Here is a 23,738-nt window from a genome sequence, read left to right as displayed (position 1 = left end):
CCTGAACCCCTGACATCCATCCCCCCCTCGAAGCCCCCCCTTCCCCCCTCCCCCCCATCGGGTGCGGGTTGTGGGAACTGCAGCTCCTCGGAGGTAGATGCAGGATACAGTTCGGCTACGTCCATGACCTCTGCTGGCAGCTCGGTGTACGTGTGTTCGAATTCGGGTTCTTCACCCAAAATGTTCGCAGTTCCCTCTTCCATTGCTACTTCGTCTGGTGCTGCCGGCCAAGGCCCCTTCAGCCATTTCTTGCGCCAGGCTTCCTCTGGTTGCTCATCCCACCAATAAGAGGGCTCTGTGTCCACCCCCGAACACGATCCCCTGGGCGAGTTTGAGTTCGGCGTTCTTTCCTCGGCTGAAGAAAAGCCGTGGAAAGTGCTGCCTGAACATGTGGGGGTAAAGAGCCAGTCATCGAAGTACTCGGCTGGCATGGGTCTATGTGGGAAAAGGGCATGGAACTCGTCCTTTAAAAGAGGTTCGTCTAAAGCGTAGTCCGGCACCCACCCACTGGCACTGACTGGTGCACCCTCTCTGACTAGAAAGTATTCTATTCCCTCTTCCCCCCATCTCGAGTCCAGGATCTCTGTGACCTCGTTGAGTGGTTCGACCCTAGGCGATCCCTCCCTCCTAGGTGACTCTGTGCGTGGCTGCGGTACTGTTTCAGACTCCTGAAACCTGTGCGGGGCCTTGTAGGGAGTGAGCACCGACCTATGAAAAACCGGGTGGACTCTGGAACCCTCGGGGAGGGCCAGTCGAAAAGCCACGGGGTTGATCTTAGCCTCCACCTGGTATGGTCCTAGCTGCCTGTGCCCTAGCTTCTTCTTGGCCAACGACTTGGTTGGCATCGCCTGGGCCGCTAACCACACCCAGTCCCCCACCTGGATGTCCTCTCCCACTCTTCTGCCTTTGTCTGCCTGCACCTTATATGCTTGTTTGGCTAGCTCCAAATGTCTCCGCAGCTCCTCGTGCACCTCTTGTAGTTCTGCAGCGAACTGGTCGGCCTCTTGCGGCTCCCCCTCTCTTGGTGCTACGAACCCCGGGAAGGTCCTGGGATGACGTCCATTGTTCGCGAAGAACGGCGTCACCCCCGTCGACGCATGCTTCGTGTTGTTGTAGGCAAACTCCGCCATCGGTAGGTAGTCCACCCAAGCTGTGGGTCGCTGATTTGCATAACATCTCAGGTACTGCTGCATGATCGCGTTGACCCTCTCGGCCTGGCCGTTGGTTTGTGGATGTCTTGCCGACGCTAGGTTGATCTTGACGCGCAGGATACCTAGGAGCTTCTGCCAAAAATTGGAAATAAACTGGCGCCCCCTGTCGGACAGGATGGCCCGCGGCAGCCCATGCGCCCGGAACACGTGGTCGATGAAGAGCTTGGCGGTCTGTTCCGCCGTCGCCACCTTCGCGCAGGGAATGAAGTGCGCCATCTTGGTGAACAAGTCCACCACCACCAGTACCGCCGTCTTGCCTCTGGAACTGGGCAGGTCAGTGACGAAGTCCAGCGCCACCCTCTCCCACGGTTGCTGTGGTGTTTCCAGTGGTTCCAGCAAGCCCGCCGGCTTCTGGTGTACTGGCTTGGACCTCTGACAAGTGTCACATCTGGCGACGTACTCCGCTACTTCTCCTCGCATCTGGGGCCACCAAAAGTCCCTGGCCACCAGTTCTATTGTCTTCTCCCTGCCGAAATGGCCCGCACTGGGAGCGTCGTGCAACTGCTGCAGAACCTTTGCTCGGAGCTCGTCGCTCGGCACGTAGAGGGCACCCTTGTGAGTTAACAGTCCGTCGCGTAACTGGAACTCATCGTCTCTCAGCGAACCCCTACGCAGCTCCTCTATTTTGGATTGTGCAAACTGATCTACCTGCAACGCGCGTCGCACTGCGTCCAGGTCGACAGCGATGGCAGCGCACGCCCACGCCTGCGGTGCAAAAATGTGCCTGGCTGCTATTGGCGCCGCTTCCTCAAGATATTGCGGTTTCCTGGAGAGCGCATCGGCTATAACGTTGGAGTCCCCTGGGACGTACTCTATCCTGAAGTCGAAATCCGCGAAGAACTCTGCCCAGCGCATGTGTCTTTGGCTCTGGAGTTTCGCCGTGCGCCAATACTCTAAATTCTTGTGATCCGTGCGGACCTGCACTGTGTGCTTGGCTCCAATGAGGAAATGTCGCCACGCTTTGAACGCTGCGTGAATGGCTAACAGCTCCCTGTCCCATATGGTGTAGTTTTGCTCCGCTTTGCTGAGCTTTCTGGAGTAAAAGGCACCGGGTCTCCAGTTTCCATGTGGATCTTCTTGCAGGAGTACGGCTCCAACCGCTCTGTCTGACGCGTCGGTCTCTACTCGTATGGGCTTGCCTGGATTCACGTGCAGCAGCTGCTCCTCGGAGGCGAAAAGGCTTTTAAGCTTCTGAAAAGAGCGCTCCGCCTGTTCCGTCCACACGAACCTCTTTTTCTTGGAACTGAGAGTGTCCGTGATCGCTGCCGTCTCCTTTGCAAAACCTCTGATGAATTTGCGGTAGAAGTTGGCGAAGCCGATGAATCTTTGGACTTCCTTCCGATTGCGAGGGCTCTTCCAGTCCAACACCGCGCGGACCTTGGCGCTGTCCATGGCCAGCCCCTTGTCGGACAGCTTGTAGCCTAGGAAATCCACGTCCGTCACATCAAACTGGCACTTCTCTAACTTGGCGTAGAGCTTGTTCTCCCGTAGTCTCTGCAGGACTTCCTTTACGTCCTTCTCATGGGCCTCCTCCGTTTCCGAAAAGATCAGGATGTCGTCGAGGAAACACACGCATTTCTTGTATAGAAGTCCCGCTAGCACGTGATGCATAAATGCTTGAAAGACGTGAGATCCATTTTGGAGACCAAATGGCATCACTCTGTATTCGTACGTGCCCAGAGGCGTGAACATGGCCGTCTTCCACTCATCGCCCTCCCGGATGCGTATGAGGTTATACGCTCCACGCAGATCCAATTTGGTGAAGATCTTCCCCTTCCTTACGGTTGCCAGGAGATCATCTATCTTGGGCATGGGGAAGGCCTTGGGTTTGGTCTTACTGTTTATGAATCGATAGTCCACAATGAGTCTTTTTTGGGGCGTGTCCTTTTTCTTTACAAAGAAAACAGGACTGCCCCCCACCGCTTTCGATTCTCGGATGAATCCGCGCTTCAAATTGTGCTCTATGAACTCCCTGAGTTCTTGCATCTCGTCCTCAGACATGGAATACAGCTTTGCAGTCGGCAACTGCGCCCCTGGCACCAGGTCGATGGCACAATCATAAGGCCTGTGGGGCGGCAACTGGTCAGCTTCCTTCTCGCAGAAAACCTCCAGGAACCCCTCGTACTTGCGGGGTACTGCCTGCACCATGCCAAGTTGCAACTGCTGCTCAGCTCCCTCCTCCTGGCTGGACTGGATGCAATGTTGAGCACAGTACGATGAGCAAAAGGTGATCTGCCGTTGGTACCACGCTACAGCAGGACTGTGTCTCTCCAGCCAACTCATGCCTAATACTATAGGCGTGTCTGAAAGGCGGGTGACATTGAAGCTGATGACTTCTCGATGATTTCCAATCCTCATCACCATGGGAGGCGTCTGTTGCACAACTTGTCCTCCTAGCAATCTCCTGCCATCCACCGTGACTACGTTCAGAGGTGTTGTCGCTGGCAGAAGCGCTATGCGATGCTGCTTGACAAAGTGTGTCCCCACAAAATCTGCGTTGCTCCCAGAATCAATCGTGATGGGGACTTCCAGGGTGGTTCCATTCGGCAACTGAAGTGTTGCAGTGAGCTGCACCGCTGGCTTGGGTGGTAAAGGGTCTGTGCGTTGCAAAAGCGCTGGGGACTGCTCTACAGATTCGCCTGGCTGAGCCCCAGCAGCTCTGCTTCCAGCCAGGCACTGTCGTTTCCCTGAGGTTGCTCTGCTTGCATCATTTCTGCTGCAACAGTTGCTAAAGCTGCAGTGTGTTTCTGCAGCCTCTGGGGACACTCTTTCGCCATGTGCTGTGCACTGTCGCAAATGTAACACTTCCTGGTCCCTCTAGGAGGCTGTGCCTTTACTGCACCGGAAGCTGGGGCTCTGGCTGTTGCTTGAGCCTTAGCACCACCAAGTTCCATGGGCTCCTCCCCCTGCCTTCCCAGTGGCGAAGGATGTGACTGACTGAACTCCCTGGGGATGAAAGAAGACGTCCTCGCTGGTGGACGCACCTGACGTTCTTCCTCAGTGTGCCAAGGACGTCCCTCGTGCCTTATCCCAATCGCCAAAGCCCTCCGCACAAGCTCCTCCAGGGTCTGGGGTCTGTCTCCCCTGGCAAGTTCATCCTTAATGGGACCGCTGAGCCCCTCCCAGAACAAATCCCTCACAGGTGCACAATCCTTCTCCCAGCTTAGCGCAGTCAGTAAAGCAAAAAATCTGGAATGGTACTGACGCACAGTGGCTTTGCCTTGCCGCAATCCAAAAATTTCCCTGCGTGCAAGATCCACATCTACAGTTGACTGGAAGCAGGCATCCATTGCTTTAATGAATTCATCTGCATCGCGGCGGGCAGGGCCATCTTCACGCCACAAATTGCGCAACCAGTCTCTGGCCGGCCCATGCAAGTGAGAAACAATAAACCCCACTTTCTCCTCCTCATCTTTAAAGTCATGACGAAGCAAGTGCAATGCATACAAAACGTCTGCTCTGAAACTGGGGTAGTGCTTCAGGTTCCCATCGAAGTGGGTGACTAGGCTGCCCCCCCTCCGTCCAAGTCCAATCCCTTCTGATCTGGACCCTGGGAACCCTTCCCTGCTTGCACGTTCCCACCTGGTTTGCAGGTCCTGGCAGCGCTTCTCCATTTCGTCATGCTTCTTCTGAGACGCAAGGACTGCAGCAGTGAGTTCGGAAACTGTAGTTCGCAGAGCTGTCAACTGCTCCTCCGCACTCATGGCTGTCACCGTTCGTGAGCTTTGCAAAAAAAAATTTTTGCGTTCTTTGGAGGGGACTTACTGTCAGAGCCACCCTGGGTCCCAGCTCACAAGAGACCAAAGTCCAGTCCAAGTTATATACAAAAGGTTTTATTGAAGATCATTGTCGTCATTACATCCAAACTCCGTGGCTCCACATCTGTTACCCTTAGATGTTAGAAGTCCCCTCTGAGTCCGTCCCTCCCCTGCACCAATTTAAGAGGCTTGTGCTGCTCCACCTTTTCCTCTCCTTCCTTTTCCGCAGGGTCTTCCTGCCCCCCTGTGTTCCCTCTTTCCGGGACTCCCCAGAGGCTGAGTCTTCTCCTGCCTGCTGCCCCCTCCTTCGTGCTTTAGCACCAGGCTCCTCCCCAGAGCTCTCCCCACTTCCGCGCGCCTCCACATTTGAACTTGGCGCGCGTACGTTGCTCCTGACCTTCCTTTCAACAGCCACACTGCTCCCGGTACTGCTTTCCGCCCCTTCCGGCAGGACGTCTTGCCCCGATCTCCTTCCCCCCTCTGCTCCTTGTTCTGTTCCTCCCGACACACTGGTAACTCCACCCTCTTCACTCCGTTCCGGTGGAGAAGCAGGTCTCGATCTCCAACTCCCACTGGCGGTTCCCCCTACGTTTCCCTGCTCCTGACTGCTTCCCCCTTGGGCTCCCCTTGGCTTGACCAGGGGGGCTCCCTTTTGGGAATCCTCCGATTCACTGGACGGACTCATGGACCATCTCGGGTCATTGTCGTCCTCTTCCTCGTCAGGCTGGAATCCTTCTCCCTCACTCTCGGTCTCCTCCCTCCTCTGCGCCTCTCTCCCTGAACCCCTGACAGATGCTAACCCTGTAGACACACCGATGATAACAGGTTATCAGGTAGATGACACTGAAGAAGCGTTTTCTGACACTACACTGTACAGAAGTGTGCTAGGCAAGCTAAACTTCATTGCCAGATGTTCAAGACCAGACATTGCTGTTAGCTGTAATTTGCTAAGCAGACAAGTCAACAATCCTACTGTTAAGGATTGGAAAGCTCTGAAACGCATAGCGCGGTATTTGAAAGGCACTATGCATTACAGACTGAGATTTAACAATCAGAAGTCTGGTGGTCTTGAGATATTTGCAGATGCAAGTTTTGGAAGTGACACTACAGACAGGAAAAGTACGTCTGGAGTTTGCTATATGTACAATCAGGGTCTATTTGATTGGTCATGCAAGAAGCAAACAACAGTTAGCTTAAGTACTTGTGAAGCTGAACTGAATGCACTGTCTTATTCACTTAAGGATTGTGAATGGTTGTTACAATTGTGCAAAGACATGAAAATTCCTGTCAAATGTCCAATCCAGGTTTACCAGGACAACAAAGCATGTTTGGCTTTGCTGAATTCTGAAGGTTGTAAGCAAAGCACAAAGCACTTGCAATTGAAGGTGCAACATGCTAGGGAACGTATTCAAAAGGGACTCGTAACGGTGTCCTATATGCCAGGTAATGAAATTCCTGCTGATGTATTGTCCAAGATTGTATCAAGGGATCAACACTGTACCTATGTACAGAAGTTGGGTTTGTACTGATATTGTACGAACACGCTGCCCAGTGGTGTTCACAGAAAGGGGGAGGATGTTGGTTTCTGCTCTCTTCACTGTGCAGCGAAAGGCTTGTCACAAGACAATGTTTACATTCCACAGACAGCATTGCTGTTATGTTTCCCACGGGAAAGGAGACTGGATGTGACGTACACTGGTTTCCTGTTTTTCACTGTTCTCACTCACAGTTTGATTCTCTCTGTGCTTCAGAGGAGAGAGGATGCAGTTTTCTGCTCCGGCAGAGACAAGATGGTTTTCTGTAATCTACCAGCTTTGAAATGTAAATAAAGCAACTTAGAGTATGTGCACGTATTCCTCATCATTCCGCTGTGCACTTGGATGCTACAAATCAACACTAAAGTTGTGCAACAGGATACAGATGGGGATGCAGACGGGGAAAACGTGGCCGAAGAGCACTTAGAACTTGGGCTGCCCAAAAATTTTATTGGCTGGGTCGACCAATTAAATTGGCTTTTTAAATAGGGTAAAACAAGTGTGTGCTTTAAATCTAAGCACTTAAACTGCAATCTACAGGCATCACACACCCAAGAGGCATCCCCCCCCCCAATCTCACACAGGAGGGAAACCTTATTTTTAAGATGGAGCTGGCTAACAAGCTAGAAAAGGCTTGTTTTCCTTATTACTTCAAAACAATTGTTTTGTCATGTGAAAATTTCATTAAGCAGTTCAAACTAAGATCTGGGTGGGATTCCTGATGGGAATAGCACAAAAAAAAAATCAGGTAGCCGTTGTATGTGTGCTCACAACAGTTTTTACATTGTAATACATCAGTTGCCGATCGCCAAAGAATTGATGCTTTTGAATTATGGTGCTAGAGGAGACTCTTGAGAGTCCCATGGACTGCAAGAAGATCAAACCTATCTATTCTGAAGGAAATCAGCCCTGAGTGCTTACTGGAAGGACAGATCGTGAAGCTGAGGCTCCAATACTTTGGCCACCTCATGAGAAGAGAAGGCTCCCTGGAAAAGACCCTGATGTTGGGAAAGATGGAGGCACAAGGAGAAGGGGACGACAGAGGACAAGATGGTTGGACAGTGTTCTCGAAGCTACAAACATGAGTCTGACCAAACTGTGGGAGGCAGAGGAAGACAGGAGTGCCTGGCGTGCTCTGGTCCATGGGGTCACGAAGAGTCAGACATGACTAAACAACAACAACATCATCAGTTGCAGGTACTGTCTGTTGTTGCTGAACTACAGCTTGCATCACCTGAGGCTATTGGCTATGCTTGCAGGAGCTGATGGGGATTGTAGTTCAGAAACATCCAGAGGACCAAAGGTCTCTTATCCCTCTATACATGGTCCTTATACCTAAGACCTATTGATTTCCAGGATACTTACACCAAGGTAAGTAGGTATAGGATTTCAGCCTTATTTTAATGATTCCTTATAAGAAGCATAGGCAAACTCGGCCCTCCAGATGTTTTGGGACTACAGTTCCCATTATCCCTGGCCACTGGTCCTGTTAGCTAGGGATCATGGGAGTTGTAGGCCAAAAACATCTGGAGGGCCGAGTTTGCCTATACCTGCCTTATAAACAAGAATCCCCAATCCATGAGGGAAACACGATTTTAGAATTTACAGTATTGTTAAATACAAGTTACTTATAAAACTGTTACTAGAGGCATTCCCCTTTCACTCTCAGAATGCTTTTTTCGAAATGGCATTGGCTGACATATACACACGCTATCTAAAAACAAAAGTATTCCCTCCTCAAAAAACCCCAAACAAACCGACTGTCTTATGCAAATTAGTGTTGTTTTGGTCACTCAGTCCAAACCCATTTGATGCACGGACCAATATTTCCTTTAATCAGATGGCAGCCTTAGTTGAAACAAATTTTAAGAGCATGAATTAGTTCTACTGTGGCTTCAGCTTTCGGTCTCTCACTGGCTTGCTCTGAGCTCCATCCACGTATGTTTGGGGTTTGAAGGGAACAGTCAAAAGCTGCAACGTATGACCTTGACCAGGCACCCCCAACCTTCGGGCCCTCCAGATGTTTTGGACTACAATTCCCATCATCCCTGACCACTTGTCCTGTTAGCTAGGGATCATGGGAGTTGTAGGCCAAAACATCTGGAGGGCCACAGGTTGGGGGTGCCTGATCTTGAAAATGCACCTTTTGTCGGATTCTCTTTCTTGCCTTATGTTCTTTAGGGTGTGGTTAGGAAAGGAATAAGGAAGACCTAATGGCCTCTGCAAGCATAGCCAATGGGCTGAGATGGTGGGAGTTGTCGTTCAGCAACATATAGAGGGCCAGAGGTTCCTCACAGCTGGAACAGGAAAGAGAGCTTCTCTTCCATCCTGCTGGGGAAGCAGCAGCATTATTAAGTCAGTTCTTGTCTTTCCCCACAGGGAAGAACAGAGAGGTGAGGAAGGAGGACTGAGCAGGCTTGTAATTTATTCTGGAAACTTCTGCATTGGGTACATTAAAAAACCCAACACACACACACACACACACCAGCTTCTCTCTAGCCCATCTTATACTGCAGGAAAGGAACAAAATAGGAGACCAAAACCTTTGAGGAAGTTGGGTATGTTTAACCTGGAGAAAAGCTGATTAACAGGTGAAAAAGTAGCCATCTTATTCAGTTCTTGAAAAAGTTGCCACATATGGGGAACATTGGTTCTGTGCTGCTACAGAAGGAAGGCTCTGAACTACAGGGTCTAAGGACAAGCAGGTTTTCGATGAAACATTTAAGAATAACTTCCTGACTGTATGAGCTGTTTGTGAGTGTGAGTAGGCTACCTTAGAAGGTGGTGGATATTCCCAAGGTTAGAGGTGTTCTTGCTGTTGTTTTTTATTAAGCAGAAGCCAGGTAACTACGTTATCCAGATCAGCAAATTTCCTCCACTGACATAGGGTTGGACTTGTAAGATCTCACCCTACTCTATGAGATGAGCCACAGCAGCCACTAACCCTCCCTGTATCTCCCACCCACCCCACAACAAGGAAACAGGACCAGAACTCAACTTCAAGTTTATTTATTGTTTTACTTTTTTAAAAAAAGATTTCAGTGTTTTTCTTGCTTAAAAAAAATACTGTTCAGATCCTTAGTAATGCACTATTGGGCCTTAAATGCCTCCACTTTCCCCTCACTTAAGACCCAAAGGGGCAGCTGAAATGTTTCTGAGTGACTCTCCCAAGTGGGGGAAATTACATGCCCTTCCCACCAACACAACGGGGAAATGAGGGACAGGGAAAAGAAGATTAAAATAAAATAACCAACCAACAACCTAGGAGTAGAGTTCAGTGCCACTTAAAAAGGAGGAAATGAAGGGTCAAGAAACAGACCCTGAAAATTTTAGCCACATGTGGCCTTCTTTGGAAAACAGGGCAGGCGAACTTTGCTGCCTAAAACAAACAAGTCAGTTTAGTGGCACGTTTTAACTCCACCATATGGCACGGGAAGAACCGAGAGTGAAACTGCTGCGGTCATTGTTCCCCACAATCCCAGGAGATGAATGTGGTGCTGAAGCAGCGCTTCCATGCCTCTCCAAAAGACAATTTTAAATCCACAGTGAAGGCAAAAATGATGCTCCTTATATAGTTTCACTCGTTCTCTTCCTCCCCACCCCCATTTAGGCATTCCTGATCTTCCTTTCCCTTTGGCCTATAGAAAGCCCCACCCCAATACAATTTCAAATAAGGTTAAGGTTAATCTTATTAATAGTCATGCAGCCCTGCTCCTGCAGGGCAAAAATAAGAGAGACATCCCCACCCCACCCTGGAAGGTCCTTGCCTCCCCCTTTTAAGGCCCCACTTGTGGTGAGGGGGGCACCTATTAATCCATGATCAGTAAGAAGTAAAGGGCAGTTTCCTGGGGTTTCCCGTGCCGGCAGAAGCAGGGGCAGTTTTGAAGACAGTATTTTCGGACCAGAAGGACGGAGAAGAACGGGGACCCATCTACCCCTCCCAAGGTGGCAAGGGGAGGGAGAGCGGAGTCCCACGAAGAGAGGTCCAATCTCAGGTCAGAAAGGGCACTGCACCTGGGAAAGAAAGAAGACAAAAAGGAAGTATTAGCAGCAAAAAGCAACAGCTTTCCTTTTCTTATTTAATGTTCTTTAAAAAGACAAGTTGGCCTTCTCTGCATGGCAGGAGCAAACAAACCAGAAAGTCTGTAGTTGACCATAGTTTCTGGTTTCATCTGATCCAGGAAACGGTTACCAGCTCCAAAACAAACCCATATATTAAAACCATAGATGTAAGTTGCCTTAATATCGTTGCTTGTTCCAAACGTGGTAACTGTATCTCCCAAGTTTTGACAATACGGGAAACTTTGGTTAATCAGAGGCACCCAGGCTTGTTTTCTCATGCCACAAATTGGCTGGGGGGGAGCCATAGGCACATGCATATCATGGCTTGATGAGGACAAGATATGATCACTGTCTCCTCCCACCCTCACCCAGAGTTTCCACCCATAACTAAGTAAAGCTTTCCACTCTCCAATTTCTTCTACCTTGTTACTTCTCGGCCCAGGCACTAGGGGGCGCTCATTCGTCCCCTGCAGTCATTCCTCTCACAGTGCCCTTCTGGCGTATCTGCAACAAAACAAGATCCTTCAGCAGCTGGTTAACTTCCAAGTCTTACATGGTGGTAGTACTGGCTCTGTTTACTTCCACATGGCCTTGCCAGAAAGATTTGCCAATAAATTTAATAAGTTTTTTTTTAAAAAAATCAATAATCAATTACAATTGCATTTGCATTTAAATGCATCAGCATATTACCAAACATTATAGGGTTTGAGGGTTCAAAGCATATTTAATACTCTCCGGGCAAGACAGGAACCACATTTAATCCCAAAGTGCAAAATAGGATCTATCTATGAACAAAACACTTGTATGTACCAGTTTTTCCTCCCTTTTCTTTTAAGGAGGAACAGATTCAAATAAGGGCAGGACTCCTATATATTTTGTAAAAGTTGTATAGAAAAAGGTTTTAATCGTCAAAAAATAGAAAGGTAGATATTTACAAATATATAAAATATGTTTACAGAAGCATAACGTATTTATGTAACTATACATTTACAGACATTAAAAAACTACAAATTGAGGAACAATGGTAAGCACATTAACAGTTAAAAATTTTAAAAAGAGGGGATTTTTGCAGCGCATCTCTTACAGCAGTGGAAAAAACCCATGCCTACCAAAATATCTTCTTCCACATTAATATCATATAGGACTGTCACCCAATTGTGGAAATCTTCGTGCCTCTGTGGGGAACTTCTGGTGCTCCATTTGCTGCTGAACTACAACTCCCATCATTCCTCACCACTGGTGATGCTTGCAGGGGCTGATGGGAGTTGTAGTTCAGGAACATTTGGAGGGCCAAAGCTTCTCTCACCCTTAAGCAGATCAACTGAGTTTTAAAACTGAATCTACATAAACTTGCATATGACTAAACACTTTTGAAGAAGGGAAAAAAGTATACCCGATTTTAGATGGCATATGTCTTGGAAGTGGAGTCCCCTCCTGTGAGAGACTGAAGAGGGAATGCCTCTCCCAAGATGGGGTCTGCCATTAGCAATTTTCACGTTTTGGGATTCGAATCAGGGCTTTCCACTTCTATATTAGTGGATCAAAACCACATCGACTAAATAAAACCTATGGCCCTAGTTGGAAACTCCTCCTCTTGTCAGAGGATCTGTACCTACAACAGCAAGTGTGCCATAGGGACAGCAAATGTAAAACAGGAGTACCGATCATCACTCAACAGAACAGTGGCAGTGATTTTTTTAAAAATCCTGCCTGGCAGATCTGCGTAGCAGCTCGGCTCATTGAAATCAACAAAGCCTCAAGGCTAGCTGCGAGAAAACAAACAGGAAAGGGTTTTAACTAAGCCTCTACAAGTGGGAACTGAGCTGGCCATGGAAGGCCTTTTTGGGAAGGGAGTTTTGGGAAGCCATGAAAAGAAAAGGCCTGGCTGCTTGACCCCATCCATCTTACTCTCCAACAACAATGACATCTGAAGCAGGCCACCCATAAATGATCTCTGAGATCAGGCTTGTATGGGCAAAGCCATCCTTTCCGACCCAGTGACAGGGAAAGTTGTACAGTGGTACCTCTGGTTACGTACTTAATCCGTTCCGGAGGTCCGTACTTCACCTGAAACTGTTCTTAACCTGAGGTACCACTTTAGCTAATGGGGCCTCCTGCTGCTGCCGCGCCGCTGGAGCACGATTTCTGTTCTCATCCTGAAGCAAAGTTCTTACCCCGAGGTACTATTTCTGGGTTAGCGGAGTCTGTAACCTGAAGCGTATGTAACCTGAAGCAAATGTAACCCGAGGTACCACTGTACTTCTGGCCTTCCACCCACAAGAGTTCAAGCACAAAAGTAAGGGAAGCTCTCACAACCCAAACCGAGTGCCCCTTGCACCCGCAAACCTGGTTCTCTGCCCCAAAATACCTCATCAAGCTCCCTCTGTGTCTCTTCCTCCATCCGTCGAATGTCAGCCATGGTTAAATCCACCCACTTGTCCAACCAGCAAAATAGCTGCCTATGGAAGTTGGTAAAGAGGCGTCTTTCTTGCTGTAGGAAGAGAAAAAGGCTTCAAGAAAACAGGATGACAAAAATGCAGGAGACCTTGAAGTGGGGATAATAATCTACACGCTCTCTTTGAGCGTGGGCTGCATTCTGCAGAGCAAGCTCAAGATGGGTTTTTTTACCCTCACCTCTTCCCGCCCCTAAAAAAACCTCAACAACGCTGGAGAAAGTCTCAAATCCCATTTGCTAATATTGCTCTGCCATCTGTTACTATCCAAGCAAGCTCCAATGCAGATCAGAGCCAGTAGCCTTACCTTTTGGATAAATTTTTCCACTCGGCCCTGAAGACCCCACCAGCGGAACTTCACACTCACAAGTTTGTAGGCACACATGTGGGGGCAATCTTCATTGTTGGCTAGTTCCCGCTAATGGACGGGAGATAGGGGAAAAGGGGAAGGGGGAGAAAGGTAGAAGCCAGAAAGATTAGGCCTGGAGTTGCCGCTGAAGTTTCAAAGCAAACTTGTGGAGATTTCTCTTATAGAAGAAACATCTGAGGGGGATTTGCAGGGATGAAAAAGAGATTTACCCTTTTTTATATATTTCATTTAGAAGTATTTACACCATGCCTACTAACCCAAGTTCTCGAGGCGGCTTGCAATGTATTTAAAACACAATAGAACAGACAGCGATACAGACGCCTTTGCCCTGATTATTCTAAGTTTCCCCCCTCCCCTTGTTCTCCAGAGTTCCTACAAATGCCATTCTGCAGCTGATTCTTCAGGCTGTAGAAGCAGATGGGTGTTAATTCCACATGGGTAAGGGCATGGAGTGACTGCTGTTTATGTCTCTCACAGCCCCAGCCCTGGCAGCATTAATAGAAGGTGGTGGGTGCAGCACCTTTCAGTATTGATAAGACCCAGCCCCGCTCCAAAAAACCCTACAGCCGGTTCATGCACCCAGTGACCACTGCAACATTTGCTTTCTCTCTTGCTGCCATGACTAAAAGGTCACAGACAAGGCTCCATCTTTTGGGTCTGGTGCCACAGCAAGCGCACATTTTGCTTTGCCAAGATGAAGCCTGCAGACCCCTGGGGTCACACCACCACCGCCAAAGCCTGCCTTCAGAACAACAGAGAGGCCGAGATGTATGGATGGGAGGGAGCAGGACACACTTACGGGCTGGTTCGCAAGTTTTGCTATCATCCGTTTATCTATTATTTCATTTATGAATTGCATCCCATAAGGCGTCTTGAAACAAATTACAAGACAGGGGATTGGAAGTACCTTCCAGTCAGGACCAAGAGGCCCTCTGCCCGTCTTCAGTGATTTGAAAAGAGCCGGGTCTTCATCTGGCTTGTAATCCTGAAAGATAAGAGAGCAGAGATGAGAATGTCAGCAGTATGAGATACAGGGGGGCAGAGCTGGATAAATGCCATGAAGATCTTTGTTCAGCAGGTGGAAAGGCAGCCAGAAAGGGCAGATTCCTCTTGACCCAAAAACAGGGCCTGATAGCATCTAAAACCCAAGAGCCAGCCCTGAAATCAAAAGGGTACTATTTTGGATACTACGAGCAGTGCAAAAAGTTGAGCAACAATGTGGTTTTAGTGGTACCAGCCATCACCACCACTACTGTTACCTTCACTCTAAGGATGTAGAGAGAATGGACTAGTCACTTGGAGGCGAAGAAAAAGTGCTCAGCATATGCTCAGAGACAAGCTCTCCACCCAGGGGCCTCTCCTCACTCAGAGCGGGGGATCTCCTTTCATCACTTCTGTAGGCCATGGGCCAGCAGGAACAAATGAGATCACAATGTGGAGCCTGGCCAGATATAAGCAAACTTCCTTTCTCTGTCAATGTTGGGGGGATAAAGGAGGGAGAAGGAAGAGGAGCGAGTTGTGTGTGGAAATGATGGCCCCTCAGGCCAGGTAGTGGTGGGCAGGATAGCTGCAGCCTAGAATTGCTGGGGTACTGTTCTCCTGAGCTCTCCCAATCTAGAGCGATTCGAAAGAACAAATGGTTCCAAGTGGGGGTTTGCAGATGCTACAATAATCAAAAAGATTCCCTTTGTGCTCACGGCTTTCACACTCCAGAGCCACAAAGGGATCCTTCTTTCCTATCAAAAGCAGTCGGCTGGAAGGGTGCTTTCCCTCCCAGAATTCCCCTGCCTTCTGTGTCATGTTAACCTTTGCCAAACACTCTTCCAACTGCCAGACAAAAACCAAGGTTGCCTCTTACGTCATCTGACACTTGCGTCCGATCAGCGACATCTATATGGACCACCTCAACATCTTTCCAAGTTTCCGCATCAAGGCTGTGGACCTGGCAGAGATAAGAGTTTTTATGTCCTCAACCAAAACAAAAATGGGAGTCGCCATCACTGAAAGTTTGATTGGGCTTTGTTGACTTTTTAATATGCTTCCGTATTATGATATATGCTTTGTACTGGCCTAAAGACAACGAGTGTTAGGCAATCAATGTGTTCAATTTAATAATAATAATAATAGTAATAGTAATAATAAGAATAATAATAATAATGTATTTTACATCAAAACACACAAGATTTGGGTGGGACCTTAAGAGAGCTGTGCATAAACAAATGCCAGCAAACCTCAAAGAACTGAAGCAAAATTGTAGAATTGGCCAAAACTCCTCCACAATTATGTGAGAGATTGATATAGTCATACAGAAAATGATTACTTCAAGCTATTGCTGCTAGATGTGGTTCTAAAAGCTCTTGAATCATAAGGTGTACTTAGTTTTGTACACATGGCTTCTCCATTATGGCTTTATTTTTGCCAAATAAATCATGACACAGAGTAATATGTCATGTGTTGTTCTTCACCTGAGGTTGTATTTACCTAATTTTAAGACCTGCTAAAAAACAGATGATCTGAATCAGACCGGACACGGGTTAGAGCTCAACGTCGAGCCTACCAAGTGGCAATGGCGACGGCGAAGAGGGCCTTCTTCGCCACCTCCATTGCATCTGCAGAAAACAGCAGCAGGAGACTTTTTCAGGTGGTTCGCAGTTTATCGGAACCACCTGTACCACCGGGGCCTGGTAGGGACCCCAAGATCTCCTGCAATGCTTTTGCAAAGTTTTTTGCAGATAAAATCGCTCAGATTCAGAAGGAGGTAGACTCCACAGTGGGAGCAGGGCCAGGGCGGGAGAGTGCTAGAGTTCTGTCTGGTCCTGTTATATGGGATCAATTCCAATCTGTTACCTCCGAGGATGTGGACAGGCTGCTTGGACGAGTGAAACCGACCACCTGTCTCCTTGATCCTTGCCCATCCTGGCTGATAAAAGCGAGCCGGGAAGGGCTGGGCGATGGGCTTTGCGGGGTGGTGAATGCTTCCCTCCGTGAGGGAGCTTTCCCAGACCCGCTGAAAGAGGCGGTCATTAAACCGCTTCTTAAAAAAACATCTTTAGACCCGGCCAATTTGGCCAACTATCGCCCAGTCTCAAATCTGCCATTCTTGGGCAAGGTGATTGAGCGGGTGGTTGCTGAACAACTCCAAGCACGCCTGGAGGAAACGGACCATTTGGATCCCTTCCAATCGGGATTCAGGCCTCACCATGGGACTGAAACTGCCTTGGTCGCGCTGGTTGATAATCTCCGGCGGGCTAGGGACAAAGGTGAGAGCTGTTTCCTAGTTCTGCTGGATCTCTCAGCGGCCTTTGACACCATCGACCATAACATCCTTCTGGGCCGTCTAGAGGGGCTGGGAGCTGGGGGCACTGTTATACAGTGGTTTCGCTCCTTCCTCCTGGGCCGTGTTCAGAAAGTGGTGGTGGGGGATGAGTGTTCAGACCCTTGGGCCCTCACTTGTGGGGTACCTCAGGGTTCCGTCCTCTCCCCCATGCTTTTTAACATCTATATGAAGCCGCTGGGAGAGATCATCAGGGGGTTTGGACTGGGTGTTCATCAGTATGCAGATGACACCCAGCTCTACCTCTCCTTTAAATCAGAACCAGTGAAGGCGGTGAAGGTCCTGTGTGAGTGCCTGGAGGCGGTTGGAGGTTGGATGGCGGCTAACAGATTGAGGTTGAATCCTGACAAGACAGAAGTACTGTTTTTGGGGGACAGGAGGCGGGCAGGTGTGGAGGATTCCCTGGTCCTGAATGGGGTAACTGTGCCCCTGAAGGACCAGGTGCGCAGCCTGGGAGTCATTTTGGACTCACAGCTGTCCATGGAGGCGCAGGTTAACTCTGTGTCCAGGGCAGCTGTCTACCAGCTCCACCTGGTACGCAGGCTAAGACCCTACCTCCCCGCGGACTGTCTCGCTAGAGTGGTGCATGCTCTGGTTATCTCACGCTTGGACTACTGCAACGCGCTCTACGTGGGGCTACCTTTGAAGGTGACCCGGAAACTGCAATTAATCCAGAATGCGGCAGCTAGACTGGTGACTGGGAGTGGCCGCCGGGACCACATAACACCGGTTCTGAGAGATCTGCACTGGCTCCCAGTACGTTTCCGAGCACGATTCAAAGTGTTGGTGCTGACCTTTAAAGCCCTAAACGGCCTCGGTCCTGTATACCTGAAGGAGCATCTCCACCCCCATCGTTCAGCCCGGACACTGAGATCCAGCGCCGAGGGCCTTCTGGCGGTTCCCTCATTGCGAGAAGTGAGGCTACAGGGAACCAGACAGAGGGCCTTCTCGGTAGTGGCGCCCGCCCTGTGGAATGCCCTCCCATCAGATGTCAAAGAGATAAAGAATTACCTGACATTCAGAAGACATCTTAAGGCAGCCCTGTTCAGGGAAGTTTTTAATATGTAATGCTGTACTGTTTTTAACACTGATTGGGAGCCGCCCAGAGTGGCTGGGGAAACTCAGCCAGATGGGCGGGGTATAAATAATAAATTATTATTATTATTATATGTTATGTCTTCATATGTAAAACCACAGAATTCAATTTTCTCATGACTGTATAGAAATTAAATAACAACATATGTAACCCAGATTTGCTTCAATAAAAATCACAGAAAAGTTTAATACCTTAAGATTGCATCCCTCAATACTGCCAAATATTTCAGTCATTTAGAAGAGAAAAAGACCTCTGTAACCCCAAACTGCATCCAATAGTTAATTATAAAGCATGTTTCTCTTCCATACAGTCTCCTCTAAAGTGCTTTCAAGATCTTTGCAAGAATAAGTGCTTTATTGCTTATTATATATGCAATGGAACCTTAACAAAGTCTAAATTATTTATCCTAGCTGTTATCTTTCCAGGATCTGAACTGATTCCCTGTATGTGGTGTTATTTTAAAGGCATTTTTATGTTAATTTTTTTGTGTTTGTTTTGTATTCAGTTATTTTTACATATGCAACTATTTTATATATGCCATTGTATTGTAAATCACTTCAAGGTGCCTCACAGGAAGCAACTCATAAGTTACATAAATAACAACAACTATTCCGGATACAAAATATTTTCTTTGTGCAGAAAGAAAAAATGCTTGTTAATCAAATACCATTCTCCACCCCTTAATAATAAAACAGTGCATCTGTGCCCACGGTCTTTCTATTAATAGAGAGCACAGTTCAGCAGGACTTGGGCCCCCTGGTTCTGTGGATAAAACGTGGTGTTTCATTCCCATCACTTACATTGTCTTGGTCACCTAAATCTGGTTTGTGCCAGGTTTCAATTTTGATGAAGAAATCATCCTTCATATATTCATTCTGTCCAAAAAGGAAAGGGTGGGGAAGAGAGAAGAATGGTTACCCAGAATACTTTGTGGTAACAAGAGCACACGCAGACCTAAAGCCACACATGACTTGAGCAGACATATTACCCAGAATGCTCTGCAACATTCTGGGATGTGGGTGTGTGACTCATGAGAAGTGGACTTCATGGGGTAAGAGGTGTGCCATAGCTTACTGGAGATAGGAGAGGGCACAGATGTACCCAGAGAATCTGAGGAAGTTGGGGTTCACTAAGAAGCACTGCCTGCCCACCTACCCACAGATGTCCCTTCCCCAAGTCACTTACCGTAATAACTGCAGCAGACGGGACCACAAGAAAGAAGAGAAAGACAGAACATGTTAGTGCAGGAAAATGAAATGAAAAACCTTCCCTAATCAGCTTGATATAAGTCTTCTCTAGCCACAGTTGCCATTTATGTAACCCAAATCACAAAGGACAGTTTTAGCCCAATATATCCAGCAGGTTAGACAAAGTGTGGAGAAGCTATGGTCATCCAGTTGTTGCTGAACTGCAACTCCCATCAGCCCCAGCAAACATGGCCAAAACCAGGGATGATGGGAATTGTAGTTTAGTAACATCTAGAGGGCCAAAGGTTTCCCACACCAGTTTTGACTGTCCCTGAACTCTGATAATATTTCCTGCTGGCCTGGACGGGGTGTGCAAGTTTGTGTAGAAACCAACTGTACAAATGTAAAATTTGCATTTGTTGGTTCTCCCACTTTTGCCTCAGGACACACCCAACTCCGTCCAAAGAAAGTTGCCCAAATGAGAATGTGGCCCTTGGCCTATTAAAACTTTCCCAGCACTTGCTCAAAATGAATGTTTATTCAAACTCTGTTCTGTGGAAACTTGAGATTCCTCTGGCCTGTGTCAATGAGAAGAGCAGTAATGTATGAAAAGAGTTTCCCAATAGGCTGCTTGTTGTAGGAATCTGCTGGGTGCATTTCTAGGTTATATACTCAGCTTAAGAAGAGCAGTGATGAATGGAGTGTACAGCACTTCCAGAATCTCTGCCAAACCACCCCTGGATTTTTGCCACTCAGCCATTGTTCAAAAGGATCGTTCAAGATAGAGTGTTTGAAAAAAAATGACAACACTCCAGACAAATTTGTTCCCCTACCAAAGCATCTAGGTAGGACAGGGTTTCGCAAACATGGGTCTCCAGCTGTTTTTGGACTAGAACTCCTATCACCCCAAGCTAGTATGACCATTAGTTGTAGTCCAAAAACAGCTGGAGACCCAAGTTTGGGAAACCATGACCTAGGGAGTCCCAGTTACAGACATAGCCCCTTCTCCCATCCCTCTCCCTGGCTCACCCGTTCGACAATAGGGATAGGCATTCCAGGCTCTCTCGTGAACAACTAGGGACCCCTCAGGGGCGAACATCTTAATGAATCCAGGAACTTTGCTGCAAGAGAGAGAAAAACAGGGCATCAGAGGAAGCCCATGCCTTTGGATGCCCGTGCCCAGGAAAGACCTTACCTTTGGAGGTGGTAGATCTTGTGGGTGAACTGCCCCCGTTCCCCTTCACGCTCGTAAGGTTCATTTTTTAGCACCTCAATCCCTTCGCCGCCGCCAGTGTTGTTCTTGCTGGCTTCAGCAACAGAGAATAACTGCCCCACCTGATACTGAAGAGGGAAAGAACAGAGGTTGGAAATGGGCATTTTAAACAGGAGATTCAAGTTCGACATGTCCCAAAAGGAACTCGTCCCAGTTCAAATTTGTCCCTTTACAAAACAAAGTAGTTGCCTTCAGGTCACAGTTCCAAGTTGATCCAAATGATCCTCAAGAATTTTTTTCTGTATTCAAAATGCTCCTGTGCTGAAGTATAAAAGAAAAGTATAAAATAAACTTAAGATGAGAGTCTATAGAGTGAAAAGCACAGATGAGAGAACGAACTTGAAGATAAAACTAGAAATCATTCAAAGTTCTAAGCCGAAACAAATTTAATTCAAGTTTTGATCACTTGGCAATTCTGGAAACTACTTTCAGATGTAGTTTAGAGACTTTTGAACTAATTTGATGAAGTCTGTTAAGCTCATTCCAAACACTGGGAAAGAGAAGGGGAAATACTCCTGCCCCATTGGCCTTCAAATAGGGCACAGGACTTGGGGACAAGGAAGGCCATAGGAGTCACGTGGCAAGACCTGCCTGCCCCAATTACTGCTGGGTGGAGAGGGAAAGAACAGGGAGCCAGAAAGAGAGACAGAAAAGGGCAATGCCCTTTTGGTTTTTGGTTCTGGCCCCACCTCTGAAAAACAGGAAGAAAAGCACCCCAAACTTTCTGCTGATTTATGCCAACCCATTATTCCCCCCCTCCCATTGATTAACTAGGGGGTCAGCAAGGTTGCACACTTCCTAATACCACTGCATGTAAATGGAACTTACCTCCTCTACGGAGCAAGGCAGCACAACCCGGCTGGTTTTGGAGGATGGAGATTAAAGCAGCATGGGGGGGGGGGGAGAGGAAAGAGAACAAGAGTTAGAGAGGGGATCCTCCAGTGCCCAGGCCCTCACACTCCACTGCCACATGCACCAGATAAAAAGCACATACACACTTTATTCACCCTGGAATGTATTTAACAGACCATTCAACCAAGACCATTTATAAAGCACGACTGTTGCATCTGAACTATCATTATTATTATTATTAAGTTCTAGAAAACTGCCACTAAAACTAGTCTTAAAACAACTTACAGTATGATATATCAAAGTGTACAAAAATTTAGAAACACTGAAGAACAAGCCACAATGTAAAATGCAGCTTTAAATAACACTGAATAAATAAGCAAGCTTATCAAATACCACCAGAGGACTGGAAGTAGAGGAAGACCTTACCTGGTGCCAAAAAGGTATTAAACTTGACACCAGGTGGGCCTCACCAGGGAGACCAATCCATAGATGGGGTGGGAGGAGAGAGAAGCCAAAATGTCCTTTCCCTTGTTGCCAGTCACAGAACCTTTCCTGGAGGAAGAGGAAAGCCTCTGATGACAACCACAGGGCATGTGTTGGCAGAGGCATTCTGTCAGGTATTGGAGAAGCTTTCTAGGCTAAAATCAGAACTTTGAATTGGTCTCAGGAACCCATTGGGAGCCACTGCAGATGGGGCAAATGAGAGTAATAGGTACTTGTTGTCTGGTGCCTATTATCAGTTTGGCAGCTGCACTGAACACTCGCTGCAATTTCCAAACAGTCTGCTAAGGTGAGCACATATATAGCACATTGCAATAACATACTTATGCAGGACCCTGGTATCTCAAAACTTGAAGGCCGTGTACATTGTATACCTTTAAAGTACCATTAGAAGCACACGTTCCCTTCAAAAAACTATGGGAACTGTAGTCCATTGAGCGTTGTTGGGAATTGCAACTCTGTGAGTGGTAAACTACAGTGCCCAGAATTCCCAGGGAGGCGGGGGAGATGTGCTTTAAAGGTGTTGCAGAAGTTTCGCTGAAATCGAAACACAAAGCAGATTGTCTTCTTTGCCCTGAAGAAGAGCACACGAATATGCACAGAGAACCTTCCTAAACTCACAGAGCAATCCTAAACAGGCCTATACAGAAGCCTTACTGAATTAAAAAGGGCTTTCTCCCTGGAAGTGTGCGGCATCCCTTGAGGCAATGTTATTGTATGTGCCAGATGAAATAAGTTGGAGTGTCATCTCCCCACCCCCAAGGTCTTTTCTCCTACAATTCTCCTCCAGCGAATGCCTCAGCCAGCTTTAACCAAGATAAATCTGCTGCTGCCAACTTCCCCTGAAACAGTGCCCAGCGTGATTTGCGGTAACACTCTGAAACTGCAAACATTTTGTGTTTCCTCCGAAATAAGTTCCTGGAAATCAACAGGCCTTAGTTTAAAGAAAGTGAGCCGAGCAGTCAACAAAAATTATGACGGATTCAGCGATCCGAGGATGGCACTTCTCATTTGTTCTCCTCCCTCACTGATTATTCTATTGAGCTTTGGTGAAAAAAACATGGGTGGAGGGTGGGGAAGAGGGGGGAAAAATACATCGAAATGGAGAATAACGGTATAAACTATAAAGCAAGCCAAGTGTGGAGGCAGCCAGGCCGCCTCCTGTCGGGAAAACATGCCGGGTCAGGGACCCTAGATGGATTCCAGGACTGGGTGTGCGAGAAACCTCCTGGCAGGGTAAGCCGAATGGGCCAAGGCGACCCCCCACTTCTGCTTTTCAGAGGAATATGAGAAAGCGCCGCCCGTTACATTGCAGAAACAAAAGGCCCCATTCATCCAAAATATCAGATCTCACCCAGCGCACATTATTAGGCGCTCTAAAAACCCCCAGCAAAATACATAAGGAAGAGCCGTAGAAAGGGGCAGCCATATGTAGACGGGTCCCTTGTCTATCGCCCACCCATTTTTAGGAAAGCCCCCTCCCCACTGCCTAGCAAACCCTTCCCATGTCCTGCCCCACCCACGCTGGCGCCCCCCACACCCCTCCCAGTACTCACAACTCTTTGATCAGCACCATCCTCCCGTCCCTCCGGCACCCCGCACGCCAAATGCACCAGCCCTTTTCTTCCTCTTCCCCCCTACCCCGGCCATTGACGCCACTTCCGCCCTCACTCTAGCGCCCGCTCGCCCGCACCTGCCCGCGACGACGCCACTTCCGCCCTCACTTGGGCTTCGCCCGCGCTGGCGGGAGCAAAGGCCGGCCACGTTGGGGAGGAGCAGGTCGAAGGGGGGGCGTTCGGTGCTCTTGATTGACACCACAGGGAAGCCGGGGAATGACGGGACGCTGAGGGTTGCATTGGACAGAAATGTCCACTAGGGGTCGCGCTCCAATCGGGCGTTCGGAATCGGCTCTGTTGAGAGTGCTTCTGAGATATGTGCAAAGCGCCTTTCTAGTCGTATTTGAGAAAGGGCAAGATCACGGACCTCCTGACTTTCATGCCTTTCAAGGGTTTGGTACCCCACGCGAAATTGATCCTTGTCCCTTCTGTTTTGAAACTATTCACTGAATATACTTTTTACTGAACCGTGAAAGGGACAGGAGACATA

The 23,738-nt window shown here is 48.1% G+C and overlaps 1 protein-coding gene across 1 annotated transcript; it reads right to left on the bottom strand.

The window, feature by feature from the left end:
* Positions 1–9,497: 9,497 nt before the first annotated feature.
* Positions 9,498–23,316, bottom strand: LOC307200449 (phosphatidylinositol transfer protein beta isoform-like). The gene is made up of 12 exons (XM_079948994.1): positions 23,189–23,316; positions 21,108–21,138; positions 20,202–20,347; positions 19,983–20,127; positions 19,005–19,145; positions 18,620–18,694; positions 15,248–15,331; positions 14,297–14,374; positions 13,327–13,437; positions 12,935–13,057; positions 10,989–11,070; positions 9,498–10,518 (listed from the first exon to the last, which is right to left on the bottom strand). Exons 1-11 carry the CDS (start codon positions 23,206–23,208, stop codon positions 11,023–11,025), a joined length of 1,002 nt encoding a protein of 333 aa, XP_079805120.1. The 5' UTR covers positions 23,209–23,316; the 3' UTR covers positions 9,498–10,518; positions 10,989–11,022.
* Positions 23,317–23,738: the final 422 nt, after the last annotated feature.

The sequence above is a fragment of the Podarcis cretensis genome (assembly GCF_951804945.1).
Source record: "Podarcis cretensis genome assembly, chromosome: 13".
Taxonomy (NCBI): Eukaryota; Metazoa; Chordata; class Lepidosauria; order Squamata; family Lacertidae; genus Podarcis; species Podarcis cretensis.
The sequence above is the reverse complement of the archived record's forward strand: the minus strand, read 5'-3'. Positions and strand labels throughout refer to the sequence as shown.

What these genes read in the sequence shown, in the direction of transcription:
- LOC307200449 (XM_079948994.1), bottom strand. Translation starts at nt 23,208, where the DNA reads ATGGTGCTGATCAAAGAGTT. An exon ending in TGTCTGTAACTGGGACTCCC is followed by an intron (nt 19,146 to 19,982) that starts TAGGTCATGGTT and finishes TGTCCTTTGTGA; the next exon opens with TTTGGGTTACATAAATGGCA. An exon ending in CGTCTGCTGCAGTTATTACG is followed by an intron (nt 18,695 to 19,004) that starts GTAAGTGACTTG and finishes CTTTTTGGACAG; the next exon opens with AATGAATATATGAAGGATGA.